Here is a 15,871-nt window from a genome sequence, read left to right as displayed (position 1 = left end):
AAACCTGGGGCTTCTACTGACCTAGAATCAAGTCTGGTTGGACATCCAGATCCACCGTTATCTTGTCCAACGGCCACGAGATCGCAGAGAGTTCCACGGGCATGTAGGAATAATAACAAGAATGCCCAACTAAAGTGGGGGACGAAACGCTCAAATAAGAGAGTGGATTTACCTTTAACTAGTGCTGTGGGTGACCCTAATCTAGTATCGGCCTCTACCCCGGCCACTTTAGATGAGCTATTCGATCTCCTAATCAGTACCCTAGAAGCCAAGTTTGACTTGATTGTCAAACCCCTATTGATTAAGCTTGATTTGGTTAATGCAGAAGTAGTTAGACTGGGAGGGATGTTGGAATCATTTACTAATCCCAGTATAGGTCACCTAGTTAAGGATAAGGAAGTCGGAGGCCATACTCCCAAGAGCGCTAGTGAGATCACCCCTACGGTTATGTCCAATACCTCTATGCATTCCCCTGGGGGTCTTTGTGAGAAGGTACCCATTGTGTCTAATCCCCCGTTGAGAACAGGTCGAAATTCTTTGTCTAATTTAGCCTCAGGGAACCAGGTGGCACATAGTACTGGAAAAGCCAAAATTAATGTCAACTCACAGCCTGATATACCACCGGACTGTGCACCTTACGTGGCAGTCCTAACCAATGTCCCCCCAGATAGAGAGACCGGTTACAATAATATATATAGTGAATCCCATGCCTCTTTGAAAAATAAGACTATGGACTGGCTTCATCGGGAGTGTGGTTTCCCAGTAGCCCTAGCAGATGAAATTTTAAGTACCAGAAGAATTAATTGGATAGGTAGCTCGCGCAAGAACTGTGATGGCGATTGTATAGTTGTTAATTTTAGAAACCCCCAACTCGCCTCCACTGTTCTGAGAAGAGGCACTTCCCTCCCCTACCGAGACCAAGGGATTTCCCTTCATCTCCTAGGCTATTTTTATAGGCATTTATATAATCAGCCTAATTCTGACTACATTAGGGCGGGGGTAAGAGATTTAAACCTGCATACTACCTTTAATGTTGCTACGTCCAATAGATTCCAGTCTCTGAGTGGACTGGATTACAACGACTGACTGGGTCCTGTCCAGAAGAACTCAAGGGATGAAGCTGTTTCTTTAGGAGGTGGGGGAGGCGATGTAATATTGGGGGTTTCTGACCTTGTGGGACCAAGTGCCAACTGTAGCCCTACTGTTGATCCCATTAATGACAACAGACGCTGTGAAGACGGGAGGTTGGTTTCTGACGATCGGGGTGGATATTCTTCCCTTACTAGTGTTCCTCACGGTCACAGCGGACCAATTCTATTGAGTTTTACGCCCATTAAAAATTCTAACCCCAGGTTATGCTCAATTGTTAGTTGGAATGTAGCAGGTCTCTCATCTAAGGATGCCTGCTTGGGTTGGTTGGAGTTTATTAACGCTTTTAATATTATTTGTTTTCAAGAGACCTGGTGTACCGATCCAATCAATTATAATGGGTTCGCTTCATATCAATTACCAGCTGTGGCCTCACCCTTGGGTAGGGCAAAGGGTGGGCTCCTGGTTTTGATCTCAGTGGAAGTTCCCATTATTGTTAAAAAACTTGTATTGGTTGGGGTCCATTCCCAGATTCTATGGCTTTATCAGGAGCATGGGAAAAATATTCTTTCAATAAACTTTTATAACAATATATTTGACAGTAATGGGCACCAGGTAGTGCTAGCTCTTGAGACCGCTTTGACTGACATCATAATGGAGTTTGATATTGATTTTGATTATATTTGGGTGGGAGATTTTAATACTGCTGTTTGTCCCCTTTCCTCCCAAAGGGTCTGTGGATCTAATGATAGTTTAGGAGATGATGATCCCCACTTCCCCCATAACAACTATGGGGATGCTTTGAATAAAATCCTGACCACTTATGATCTGGAAATTTTGGTTAACGCGAAAAATGCCTCTGGAGAAATAATCCCTACTTTTACGGGAAGGAATGCAAACACTGTAATAGATTTGATTTGCATATCCTCTAGTCTTAGTTCATGGTGTCTGACCCCTGTGGTCGTGGATAATGCGCTCAGCGATCACAATTGTATCACCATTGAGACATTTCTCTGGAAGGAGAAGCATGGCCCTAACATTTGTAGCATTGCTAATATTGAACCGTATCGACCGAATGGAACCAGAATTAGATGGAAAGGGGATAAAGCGGAGCTTGTGTCAAATTCCATTGTCTCAAGTTGTTTGATAGAAATCACTACCATCTTAGAAAGTGAGGAGGTTACCGATGAAATTGTGCTTAATTTTACCAACATCAACCATATTATAGATAACAAATTTACCAAACATGGAAAGGCCAAGTTATTTAAACAAAAGGGGTGGTTTGACCATGCCAGTACCATTGCACTTAAGGGGCTTAAAGCCGCTTTGGCAGCCAAGCAAAGAGATAATAGCGTGGTTAGAGATCTTAGAGCCACCTATCAGGCTGCAGTTAAACGCAGGAAGTCCGAACTAAGGCAAGAGGCCTGGGACAAACTAGATCAGGCAGCGGCTACATCAGATTCCTCTTTATTTTGGGATACGGTTAACTGTCCGTTCCTAAAGGATGATAAGATGCCCGAACTGATGGCTAACGTCAGTGAGGGAAACTGGGTCTCCCACTTCTCTGGGATCTTCGATTCAGATAGACAGAGGGGTGTGCATGAAGATGATTGGCCTATCATCCCTCTGAAAATTTCTACAGCTGAAGTACAGGGAAGTATTATCCTAAGCAACGGTGGGAAGGCCCAGGGGCCCGATGGGGTGCAAATCGATTTGTATAAATTAGTCCCTGAGCTGTGGGGCCCGTTGTTAACAAATGTTTTTAACGCTGCAGTATGCAATGGAGTCCCATCTACTTGGGAGGAATCCATCATTATTCCTATTTATAAGAAGGGAGACAGGGGTGACGTGAAGAATTATCGCCCAATCTCCCTTCTTGATTCCTCTGTGAAAATCATGAGCAGGGTGCTCTTGGTCAGGTTGGAAGAGTGGGCCGATTCTAATAACATTCTGGCTAATTGCCAATACGGTTTTAGGAAGGGACGAGGGACCATTGAACAATGTCTCAACCTCGACCTCCTAATTGGGAAATATACGAGCGCTAAGAAAGGCTCTCCCTATCTCTGCTTTGCAGATTTGAGCAGTGCCTTCGATATGGTGGACCATAGTATTTTATGGGCCAAACTGCTTGATTTGGGGGCACCTGAGGGCATCGTTTATTTCCTGGCACGACTTTATTCCAACCTTAGTACTAGTGTTCGCTACGGACCGGGTGGGGAGCATACCCCTAAGTTCAAGATTGGGCGTGGTATAAGACAAGGGTGTGTTCTTGCCCCCCTACTCTTTACCCTTTTTATTAATGAAGTCGATTCTGCCCTAAAGACGGTGGCGGCAGATGCCCCGAAAATCAATGATTTTAACGTCCCGGTATTACTTTACGCAGACGATGCCGTGATCCTGTCCAGGACTCCTATTGGCCTTCAACGTCTGATGGACAGGTTTTCTCTGTTCATCAAGGACAGAAAGCTGCTGATCAACAAATCCAAAACCCACATCATGGAATATGGTTTGGGGCGGAATAAATCCCATTCCTATTACATTGATGGGCATAAGGTGCAAACGTTGAACTCCCTTAACTATCTTGGCATCAATTTTACTAAGAATCGTTGCTGGTCCAGTGAGATTACCTATGTCCGGGCCAAGATGGCTAAATGTGCACATGGGGTGTTCAAGATTGCTAGTAAAATTGGGGATAAACGGATTAAAGACATGTTAACAATTTATCAAATGGGATGTCTTTCGATTGCCCTTTATGGTGCTGGGGTTTGGGGTCACTACTCGCCCAGAGTCTCCAAGTGGAAGAAAATCTCTTTCTTAAGAGACTTTTGTGTCTGCCCATATCTGCCTCTAACGATCTGGCGCATAAAGAGCTTGGGATTCAACACCTCTCAGACCAAATTACCTTAAGACCATTAATGTTATGGCGCGCCATCTGGTCGAAGGAAGAGACTTCCCTAAATAGAGCTATCATCCGAGACTGTTTTTTAACTGATGACCACTTGAAGATTCCCTGGATTAAATTTGCTGTCAATAGTTTTTTAGAGCTCTATGGATTTGATATCAGAAAGGACATGTATGTTGCTTCCAGTTTGTCTAAGGGTGAGATGAAGATCATCTTTATGAGCCATAAATCAGAGAGGCGGGAGAGGATTGGTGGCCATTCTTCCACATGTATGCTCTATGGAAGATATAGTGAGACTGTGGGCTACCAACCGTATTTGAGTTATGTTACTAGAGCTTCCCACCAGTTTGTTTTAACTAGATTAAGGTTGGGGATTGTGCACCATTTGGTGGCCCTCCCCTGCATTAAAAAATATCCGATTGGCTCATGTCCATGTGATCATTCATCCGTACAAAGCACTATGCACTTTTTATTGCTATGTAAATTCTATGGTAACTTTCGTTCAGCCTTCTTAAAACCTATTTTTATGAAGTATGGAATCCGAACTGTTCATGATTCTATGAAGCTGTTATTTAATCCCTACCCTGATGTCTGGTTTTTTACTGCTACCTTTCTCCTACAAGCTGTCAAAGCAAGGACCAGTATGATATTTTAACTGTGTTTTTTTTTTTAATCTTGTATCCTGTACTGTATATTTAACTTATGGTTATTATGATATTGTATTTGATGTATGTATGTATGTGCTGTTATGGACTTTGTGTTTAAGCTCCGAATAAAGCCTTATGAAATGAATGAATGACTCCTGGGGTGTTATGTTAAAAGAGAGTACTCCCATCTTGTACCTATGACTCTTGGGGTGTTATGTTAAAAGAGAGTACTCCCATCTTGTGCCTATGACTCTTGGGGTGTTATGTTAAAAGAGAGTACTCCCATCTTGTGCCTATGACTCCTGGGGTGTTATGTTAAAAGAGGGTACTCCCATCTTGTGCCTATGACTCTTTGTGAGTTACGTTAAAATCTAGATTTTTGTCGCTTTCGAATTTTGTTGAATTGATGTATTCTGAACATTCTTAACATTTGGACTGGATTCAACCCTACCGCATCTATGTTGGGTACATCTGATCTTTATTGCTTTTCGGGCATAGGATCTTACATTTAATGTTATGTGAATTTATATGTGTAGTGCTACACTATTCATTATTGTTCTTCTAGATTTGCACCCAGTTGCTTCTGTCTGCATTAAAGCCGAGGATAACACCGGTTCCATGGACTATCAGGACACTGCACGAAACAGAAAAGAATGTGTCACTAATGCCATAGGTGAGTGCATACTTCGTCAGTGGGAGATAAGGCCAATAATAAGAGGCGCAGCTTTTAAAGAACTATGAGAGAATTCAAGGAGTGGAAACAAATAACTTGAAATGATGTAGGATTGCACTTAGAACAAGTGGTTGTCTCTAGTCAAAAACTATTTTTAGTTAGGTTAATAATCTCATGTGGAACTTAGATCAACCCTGTTCAAGAAGTAGCATTGCAGCCTATAAGGCCAGCCCTCTGTGTAAAAGATAACTAGAAACCCAGGTGCACTATAGCCTTGCTTGTCATCGTTGGTGTAGCGTAGTTTGAACTATAGCTACAGCAAGCTAGGTTATTGTCTGGACGTACCCACATCCCTCATGGAGATCAAATGAGCTAAAGAAATGTACTACAAATGTTTCAGCCATTACCCTGACTACTGTGGTGGATACTTATATGTACTTGGGGTAGCAGTCCAATTTAATCTCATTTTTGCCGTTTCAGAAGAGGAAAATGTCACATGCAAATCAAGGCAGCAGGTCAACATATGTTAGTTATATACAAATTAATGGCCATTTATATAGTTCACTCGAGTCTCTACCAATGAGTTTCTACATGCTGTAGCTGCGTTCAAATACATTCCTTCCATTTCTAGGGATTATACCACCAATTAGCCTGGCCTCTAGGTCATTGCAGTTTAAAAGATAAACATGTTCTTCTCGGAGAACACAAAATGTAATGGATACATGTGGTATATTTTTAGGTTTCACCTGCACAGCTCTTGCGCTGTGCTTGCGGAATCCCGTGTTTTGGACAAAAGTTTTAAAAGGAGCGTAGAGCCCGCCAATTACATACCTTTTTTACTGGCTTGCGCCCATATGGCTTCCACGTCACTTTACTCATCATTGGCTGACTCTCATGTGGCTCCCACATCTTTCTTGTTTCCTATTGGTCAGCGCCTCTTCATAGCCTCCGTCTTCCTCCTGGGTTTTGAGTGTATTGTGCCGTGGAGCCTAGACCAAGTACTGCTTCCGGTTGCCAGTGTTCTTCCGTTGCAGGCTCCTGTAGGTACTCTTTTAGTTCTTTTTGTACCATCGTTAGTGAAAACGAGATACATTTTGCTGTAGTTCCTTAAAGTAAAAAAAAAGCGCTAATATGCGGATAATTGGATTTGTCAGCAACTGTTACAAAACAAATGTGGATAAAAAGAAACCTGCTGCTTGTTGATGGAGGGTGCTTTCTCAGTTTTCAAAATGTTTCACAGCCGTAATGTTATACTATCATAACTAACGCTAAATCAAGATGATGAAACGATAATGTAGCATTACAGGTTGTCCGATACTTGACTGTTTTGCTTACAAGCATTTCAGACACGAAATTTGAATACAATTTTAACTTTGTGATGGGGTGCCGAAAGATTACAGTAGGGAACCTTCCCCATCAGTGGCTGCTTGATGTAAGCAACTGTCAGGAGTACTGCAAATTACGTCCTGGTGTTTTAAGAATTCAGAACCTTGATTAATTTTCAGAACAATAAAATACTTTTACAGTTGGCATTTACTCAAAGCAAACACTGATTGAGTATTGCTTTTTGAAAAAGCGAGTTTTCCGTGCAGCCTCTATTGTTAATGTAGTGACACATGCTGTATTGCATCTGATTCGTAAAAATTTAATTACCATGGTCTCCCATGGCGACAGAGCAACAAGACTAGCCATTTAACAAGTGTCTGCCAACACAAAGGAAATCATCTATTCTTGGGCACCACTTGCTAGGCTAAACTGTAGGTTTCAATCATTAGCAGACAAGGCCACTGAATTGGTTTAATAACCCTGAGTACACTGCAGCACCAAAAGTAGAGTTACATTATTGTTGAGAGGGACTGGCCCTGACTGCACAACCAGAACATGGCAGGCAAAGCTTTACACTGTGAGGGCAGGAGAGCCAACACTGTGCAATGTCATGTCAGAATGTCCGTCCGTAATGTTTTTCGACATCATTAATTAGATTTGAATTCTGCCCCCCCTTCCCCCAAATGAAGGCCCTAATGCCTTCTCCCTTTCTTTACCTCATTGTTTTTTAACTCTTGTTCTCAGAGGGCGTACATATGCAATTTGCCATAAAATGTTTACTATCGCGTACTTTCCTACTTGAAGTGAACGTTATACAGTACAACGTTTTTCAGCTTCTTTTTCCACATGAAGTGCGTTGATTCGCTAAGGCCATTTTCGTTGTGTTTCACGAGCAATTCACATGTTTGGCTGTACCACAGATGTCATAACTATCTTTTTAATATTTGTATATTCATCGCTACAAAAAATAAATGTACAGCATGGATAAGAAAACAGAGTTGTTGGAATCCATAATTAAAATTACTAATTGCAATAACAAAGTTCTGGCACATGGGAGCGATGGGGATTGGGATTGTCTTCTGTACATAGAGTGGGAGTAAAACATGCATTAAACATGTGTTTATGAGAACATTAAGGGCCACATGCATTAAGCATTTTTGCGGTCGGTAACGGCCGATCGGTTCGTTTGTTTTGTGACGGCAAAAATTATTTTACATGTGTATGAAACACAAATTGCGATTCGGTAACACGTTACCAAATCGCAATTTGTGTTTGCAATTCAGTATTTGGAAGGGGCCTGTTTAGAGCATCCCTTCCATATACCGAATCCAAATAGGATGTATGAATGTTTTGCGACCAAATTACGGTTGCAAAACATTCATATTTTACCGACTCCTTTACGGACCACTCCCTACTCTTAAAAAATGAAACTGCAAAGTATCATTTTTTCATTTTAAATGCATCTTGTTTTCCTTTAAGGAAAATGAGCTGCATTTGAAAAAAAATACTGCTTTATTTTAAAGCAATCACAGACATGGTGGTCTGCTGATTCCTAAGGGCTGAAAAATTGCGACCTACCTCATTAATATGCATGAGGTAGGTCTATTTGCGACCCATTAAGAATCGCTAATGAAACTGAAATGAGTTTCATACATTAAGATTAGTGATTACCTAATTGCGATTCGGAGAAAATCGCAATTAGGTAATCGCTACTTGTAATAATGATACACGTGGCCCTAAATGTGCTAAATTGGGTGCTAGGCCTTCTTTGTGTGGTTCCTTGTTTCTTAGTACCAAATGGCATATTTATTTAGTAGCAGTAAAGATCCACAATGATATGTTTACTTATTTATATAATGATAACCAAATTCAGTGTTCTGATAGAGACTCCTAGCTGAAGATTCTTCCCTTTTTGAATATTCCCCAAGCAACAGACTGGACCCAGAAGCTTTTTCATAGTACATGTGCGCACCAGAGTGTTGCACCATGGGGTTCTGCACTCACGCCGTTTCACTCCAGGAAATGATGTGTGGGGCCCTTTCTGCTTTTCTAGACACAGTTCCGCAGTTTCGCTCGTTTCTCAGAGACTGCTTTTTGTCCAATATTTCTTCAAATATTCCAAGTGTGCAAGGTTTGTCACTCCCTAAAATTATGGATTTTAAGGCCTGTAAGGACTGTCACAAACAGATGGCTGTGACAGATCCCCAACAAGTTGGCCTGTGGGATCGTGTCACAACTCCAGGACCTGCAGGGACTGTACGTCAATGAACCCAAAGCCATCAGGGAGCGTGAGGAGAAACTTTATATCGACAAACACAAGAAGATGCAACGCTGGGACTGCTCCAAGTCCCGCGCCATCTCGAAAGCTTGTTCCCGGTTCCGCTCCCGTTCCCTGAGCCGACAAAGCCACTCTCAAGGTCTTCATCACGTTCCAAATCCTCAGGTAAACATAAGAAATATAAGAAGTCCAAGCGGAGTTCTGCTCTTGGGTGTTATTCTCACCCCACTGACAAAGCTAGTGGGTGGCGCCAACGGTCCTGTACCCACTCCTGAAGTCGGCCGATCAGTTCTGGTTCTGCAGCTGGTGCCGGCACATCCCAAGTTTCTGGAGCCTTGAGCCATGCCGCTTCAAATCGAAGAGCTTTGTTAAGCCATCCTCTGGGTCTTCAGTTCTTTACTGACTTCCTCTGGGTCCTTTGACCCCATTGGAACAGAGAGGCCTACCACCTGCGGGTTCAGCTTTGGCAGCAGCTGGAACCTTTGTGCCGATTCTGGGTTCAGCTATAGTACCAACGCCACTCTCAGTGCCCTTTTCCAATCCAGGTCCAAGCACGTCGACCACGACTTTGCCGCCCAAGCAGGTGGTCCCAGTTGTCCTTTGCAACAAATATTAGGTGCCAGTCCAAATTCAACTGACACATCAGCCAAATCTGACAAAAGTTTCTGCTCTTGCCTTACTACCAGGCAGGCAACACTCCTTACATTCTCTTTTTTGACATAGGCTCCGACAATGATCCTGATCAAAGTAATGAGTTTGCTCTTCCCTCAGCCGATGGCAGTTGGTATGAGGACTTGCAAGATGTTAGTGAGCTAGACATCTCCTCAGAGTCTTTCCTCTTCTCCCCTCTTGGCCCAGTCATGGAAGAATCTGCATCTTATGCCATGGCCATTAATAGGCCAGCTGAAGTCCTGGACCTCCAGCTTCCCATAATGGAGGTTAAAACCAACGTCCTGACAGACATCATGAAGCCTAGCCAGAGTACCTCTGAGCCTCTTCTACCTTTTTAATGAGGCCTTGACAGATAATCATACTAAGGACTTGGGCTAAGTCTTGTACCGATCAAAAAAGGCCACATCACCAGATGCCATCGCCCTGCTCCAGGTGACCCAGCATTTTTGTTGCAGTAACCTTATCCTGAGAGCCTCGTAGTGCAGGCCTCCACCAGCTGAACCAATCCCAACTATTCTCCTACTATCAAAGTGTGTGGAGACATTTGGGAAATGCCTCTTTTCATCTGGCAGTTTGTCCCTTCGGTCCCTTAATGCTTGTAGCTTACGAGGCTGATCCATTCAGGCCCTCTAGGGCTTGTGGTGCTGGTCCTCCCTAGTGTTCCTGAAGATCTTCACTCATTCTGTCACAGGCCATTCAGGATGCTTGTGATACGCCCAGGTTCACGATTCGTTGTGGCTTAAACACAACCCACTCCATCGGATGGGCTTTAGGCACCAGTGTTGCCATTCGTTGATATGTGTGGCTACGTTCAACTGGGTTCTTGGGTGTTGTCCAGTCCTCCATGACAACAACCCATTCAATGAAACTCGCCTGTTCTGGGACAAGACTGATTCTGCCCTTGAACGATTTAAGGAGAGTAGGGTCACTGTTCGTTCTCTTGGCCTTTCCACCAGTCTTGCTAGCAACACTTCCAATATTACTTTCATTGCTTTGGCTGAGGCATTCCCTATTAGCAGGTTGTCCCACCCCAACAGGGAACCCAGCAGCTTTGCGGGAGAGGCCAGTGTGTCCACCGCCCCTACAGCCAAGGTTATGAAGCTGCTCTGTCCGCTACAATTCCTGCTGCCCTACCTGCAAAGCCCCTTTATCGTACCCTTAAAGGGTCACAGCCACGCAGTGGAAGGAATAATTCATCAATCCTATCTGGGCTGGCAAATGATAACATCTACCTAAAGACTAACTAACGACCATCTCTCCATTTTGCATCAGGAGGTACACGCCCTTTTGGCCAAAAGGATCCATTGAGAGGGTGCATGCGCCAGAAGTAGGACGTGGTTGCTATCCCAGCTACTTTCAGGTGCCCAGGAAGGACAGAGGTCTTCAGTCTATTCCAGATCTTCATCCTCTCAATTTCTTACTCCTCAAGGAGAAGTTCACAGCCCTTGCCCTGACCCAGGTCTTGTCTTCCGTCGACCCCGGGGTTGCAATGGTGGTGTTGGACCTGCTGCACACTTATTGCCATGTACCCCTCCTGCCGGCTCATCGACACCACCTGGGGTTTGTGGTAGACAGTAGCACTTTACATTTGCTGTGCTCCTCTTTGGTCTCACCAGCCCCCTTCAGGTGTTCACGAAAGTGATGGTTGCACAGCTTCAGAGGTCAGGGGTGCCAGTCCTCCCCTACCTCAATGGCTAGCCTTTGAAGGCAGGCTTGCCACAGGTAGTCATCAGTCGCCTCCAGACAAAGGCAAACCTCCTGTCGTCTTTGGGGGATCACTATCAACATTCCAAAGTCACATCTGACTCCTCAGACTCTCCCTTTCATTGGAGCCATTCTTGACATGGTTAGATTTTGTGCCTTTCTTCCTTGGAAAAGAGTCTGGGTCATTCATCATTATGATCCCGATCTTCAGCCTCGGTCCTGGATTTCAGTGAGGTCGACTCAGAGGCTGCTGGGTCTGCTGGCCTTCTTCATTCTGTTGATTGAACATGCCAGATGGCATATGCAGGCTCTGCAGGGAAATCTGAAGTCCCAGTGGGCTGTACATCAAGGAGATCTGTCTGACCACATCCAGATCCTGGAGGAGACTGCAAAAGATCTGCAGTGGTAGATACTGGACCATGATTGAGTCGGGGGTAGACCCCCTCTCCCTTGCCCACCCAGAACTGACAGTGGTGACCAATAAATCACTCTGGGTTGGGGCAACCATCTGGGAGAGTTGGAGATCAGAGGCCTCTGGCAGAGTCCTGGCTCCATATCAACCTTCTGGAGCTGAAGGCTGTCAGTTTGACTCTGAAAGTCTTCCTGCCATCCATCAAGGGGAGGCTAGGACAGGTTCTCACAAATAACACCACTGCCATGAGGCACTGCAAGAAACCGGGCGTAATGGTTTCACGGACCCTGTGCCAGGTGCTCTTCAGCCTCTGGAAATGGCTGGACCACCAAGGTATCTACCTGGTGGCAAACTACTTGACAGGCTCACTGAACGACAGGGCGGACAAACTCAGCCTTCAGCTCGTAGCAGATCATGAGTGGCAGTTACACCCAGAGGTGGCGGAAGGTCGCTTCTGTGAAAGGGGAGAACCATGGCTGGATGTATTCACCACCGCCAAGAACGCACAATGTCATCACTTTTGCATGTGGAATTACCAAGGCATCTCTCGCTCTGAGATGTGTACCTCCTCTAGTAGAACTTGAGACTCCTGTTAGCCTTCCTGCCGATACCACACCTTTGTCGGGTTCTCAAGAAGATCAGGACAGACCGGGCTCAAGCCATCCTAGTGGCTCTGCACTGGGTACGGAGAGTATGGTATCCAGAAATCATTGGACTTAAGCATTTGTCCTCCGATCAGGTTGCCCCTCCGGGAGGATCCGCTGCTGCAGCAGAACAGTCAGGTTCTCCATCCACCCATCACAATCTCCACATTAATGCGTGGAAATTGAGCAGTGGCAGCAGAACACCTTTGACTTTCCTCTTGAAGTGGTTAATGTAATCTTGGCAGTCAGGTGTCTCTTGACAAAAACTGTATACACCTGTTGTTGGGACAAATTTGTGGTTTGCTACGCCGCTCTCCAGATTGACCAACTCCAGGCCAAACGGTCTGATGTTTTTTATGTGTGCTGTCTCTTTCAGAGCAAGGCCATGCTCTGGACACTGTTAAAGGTTATTTTTCCGTCCTCTCTGCATTCTTATGGTTGCTTGCTCAGCCTTCTTTATTTAAGTCACCTTTTGTGATGCAGTTTTTGAAAGGGCTGTAACAGATGTTTCTCGTCTCCTTTGCCCCAGTAGTGCTCCAATCTTGTCCTTATGTATCTGATGTTTAATCGCGCAGTGAGTGCATACGAGCAGCTCCGCAGTTGAACTCTGTTGGAAATCGCTATCACCTCAGCATGGCATGTGATTGAGCTTCCGATTTTGTCTGTTAATCCTTCATACACCACCTTTTTCTCTGACAGACTGATTTTGTGTACTAGGTCACCCTTTCTCCAGAAATTTGACAAATTCCACATAAGCCATTCCATCTCTACCGGTGTTCTATAATCCATCTCACCCCTCTAAGGAGGAGGAGAGGCTCCATTGCTTGAACCCTAAGAGATCGCTCAACTTCTACATTGATCACACATAAGGACCACCGGGTGGATGATCAGCTGTTTGTAGGGTGTGCCGGATCAGAAAATGGCAAGGCTGGTCAGAAGTGTATCATCTCCCACTAGATCATGCCCTGCATTAAGATGTGTTATGCACTGGCAAAGAAGTAGCCTCTGGAAGGACTGTGTGCCCATTCCACTTCGTTAGTACATGGCGTGCCAGCTCTGGACATCTGCCAGCCAGCTATGTGAGCGTCCCCCCATACGTTCATGTAGCACTGTTGTCTGGACAGCCAAGTCTGCCAAGAAGGGCACTTTGCCCACTTGGTCATGCAGGACTTTCTATTTTGAGTCCATTCACAGCCCACCTGCCGTAGGTATTGATTTGGTATCTATTCAAAAGGTGAGGAATCTGCGGCTAGAAGTCTCTATCAGAAGAACAAGTGACTTACTTTTGGTATCAAGTAGAGACTCTGTCTAGCTGCAGATTTCTCACCAACTCTCCCATCCTTCCTGTTCAGTGGTTGGACTCTATCCTTTAATAAGATCCCACTTCTAGGAATCTACCCAATTATATATTGATTTGCTTTTGAGGCTTCACCTCTGGAGGCACAGACAATCTTAAAACCTCGGGAGCGTTGCCTTTACAGGCCCCGTACGTCCTTTCCAGAGACGAAAAGTGTAGAGCTGCACAGCGCCACCTTCCTGCATGCAGAAGTACTTCGAAAAAGTTTCCGGATCCAGTCTAACGCCTGGGAAATATTCAAAAAGTGATTAATCTGTGGCTAGAGTCTGTACCAGAAAGAGCATTACCGATGTTAATTACATTGTTTGCCAGTGTTGTTGGTTGATAAGTGTTTTCTTTTCTTCCCACAACTCAGATACCAAATTGGCAGCAAGCTCCATCACACAACAACAGTTGTGCTTCTGGGAGGAAACCTCTGCAAGCAAACAGTATGGGAGAAGCAAGAGTCCTACATTAGATATCATTGACTATCACCAAAGGAATCAAAGTGAGTCATTGTACGCATCCCCTGAATACAACAGCAGCTTTAAACGGAGACCTAAGCTAACCAAATCTAAGCATACTCTCATAGGAAAGAAACCATATACCTGCACTGAATACCTGATCCCGCTTCAGAAAACACAGACTGCATTGGAAAACTATATTTGTAGTCAGTGTGGAAGTTGTTTTACCCGGTCAAGAAACAATATAGCACATCAGCAAATTAACAACAGCGAGCAACATAACATATGCGATAAATGTGAGCAGAGTTCACCCAAGTCAAAAGAGAAGGATATTGAATGGGATGAGAGACCCTACAAATGCACTGAATGTGGGAAGAATTTCAGAAAGTCACAAACATTGATGATACATCAAAGAGTTCATACTGGTGAGAAACCATATCCATGTAGTAAATGTGAGAAACATTTCAGACAGTTAGCCCACCTTGTCAAACATCAAAGAATGCACTTGGGAGAGAAACCCTACATTTGCAACATATGTGAAAGGCGGTTCATTGACTCGTCACATCTGAAAAGGCATCAGAAAATACATACCAGAAGCCCGAGAGTGGTGATTCCACGGAGGAGGATGGAAACCATAAAATGGACAGTTGAAGGCTGAATGGACCAATTATGTTGGTACTTGTTTTTCAGGAAATGGGATTTATATACTATTTAAATGTTTGCTACCTATAAATCTAGCTTGGAGACTGTATTGCTCAGAGATAGTCTGCTGATACCGCTTGCAAAATATTTCAACACCACCACCATTGTAAGGCTTATTGTTGGCTGACGGTGATTGCATCTTGGCTGACAATCGAAAACAAAAACTGTCCTGCTGCAATGTTTCTCCATAGTGAATGGCAGAGAGGAACGATAAACGTGAAACCCAAGTGCATGAAACCTAGATGGACAAAAATATAAATGGCAGGACAAGTTACTCATCCGTAAGACTGAAACGCTCTCTTCTATGAAAGTTCCCTTCTTACAGTGATGACAGTAAAAGGCAACTGCATTGTGTCCCATCCATTTCCTGGCATTATATTCCTTTTTTTGTTTCTTTCAACATTAAAAACAAACAATATATAATATTAGACCCACAGAAGAAAGGGTAATGTATTAGAAGCCCTTAGGAGCAGCGTGGAAAGGATTAAAAGTTGTTTCTAAGTAATCTTAATTCAGGTCTAGAGTTTGAGCATATATGATTCAAGGTGAAAGGTTTCGACATTATACATTAGCATTTGATACTGTCAAACTACAAAAAAAGTTTTAGTAAAGTAAATGTACATTACAGTTGACAAATGTTAAGCACCAGTCACACCAAGCCTAGCACCACGCCTAGCTTCAACTGTTTCATTTCAGAGAACCTGCTAGCTGATTGCAGGACTAGCGGGAGAGATGCAGGTAAATGTGCCTTTGCAGGGAATGGCCCAGTACCCCAATCACTTTTTGAGAGACCACACACTTAATTTCCCCACAATCCTGTTATTTTACAGTCTGAGTAGGACAGGGTACCCTGTAGTGCCAGTTCCAGCCTGAGGCAAGTTTCACTGCGATGGTTACTCTGTGCCAACCACTGCAGCTCAAATCTAGCCCTATGTGTCCATGAATGAATGTATGCCATTACAACGCATTAATTTACAACGCATGCCTTTACAACAAGGGTTTTACATCGCAACATCCTTTAC

The 15,871-nt window shown here is 44.1% G+C and overlaps 1 protein-coding gene across 2 annotated transcripts in view; it reads left to right on the top strand.

Moving 5' to 3' along the window:
- LOC146861853 (uncharacterized) overlaps nucleotides 1–15,660 on the top strand; it is a 106,935-nt gene extending 91,275 nt beyond the window's left edge. The window contains exons 7-8 of one of the 2 annotated variants that reach the window (XM_085641031.1): nucleotides 5,204–5,311; nucleotides 14,060–15,660. In XM_085641031.1, coding sequence (XP_085497157.1) covers nucleotides 5,204–5,311; nucleotides 14,060–14,805 — 854 coding nt within the window. In that variant the 3' untranslated portion in view covers nucleotides 14,806–15,660. The remainder of the gene's footprint in view (nucleotides 1–5,203; nucleotides 5,312–14,059) is intronic. The other variant, XM_085641032.1, reaches the window with a different exon arrangement.
- Nucleotides 15,661–15,871: the final 211 nt, after the last annotated feature.

Source organism: Triturus cristatus, chromosome 2_2 (assembly GCF_964204655.1).
Source record: "Triturus cristatus chromosome 2_2, aTriCri1.1, whole genome shotgun sequence".
Taxonomy (NCBI): domain Eukaryota; kingdom Metazoa; phylum Chordata; class Amphibia; order Caudata; family Salamandridae; genus Triturus; species Triturus cristatus.
The sequence above is the reverse complement of the archived record's forward strand: the minus strand, read 5'-3'. Positions and strand labels throughout refer to the sequence as shown.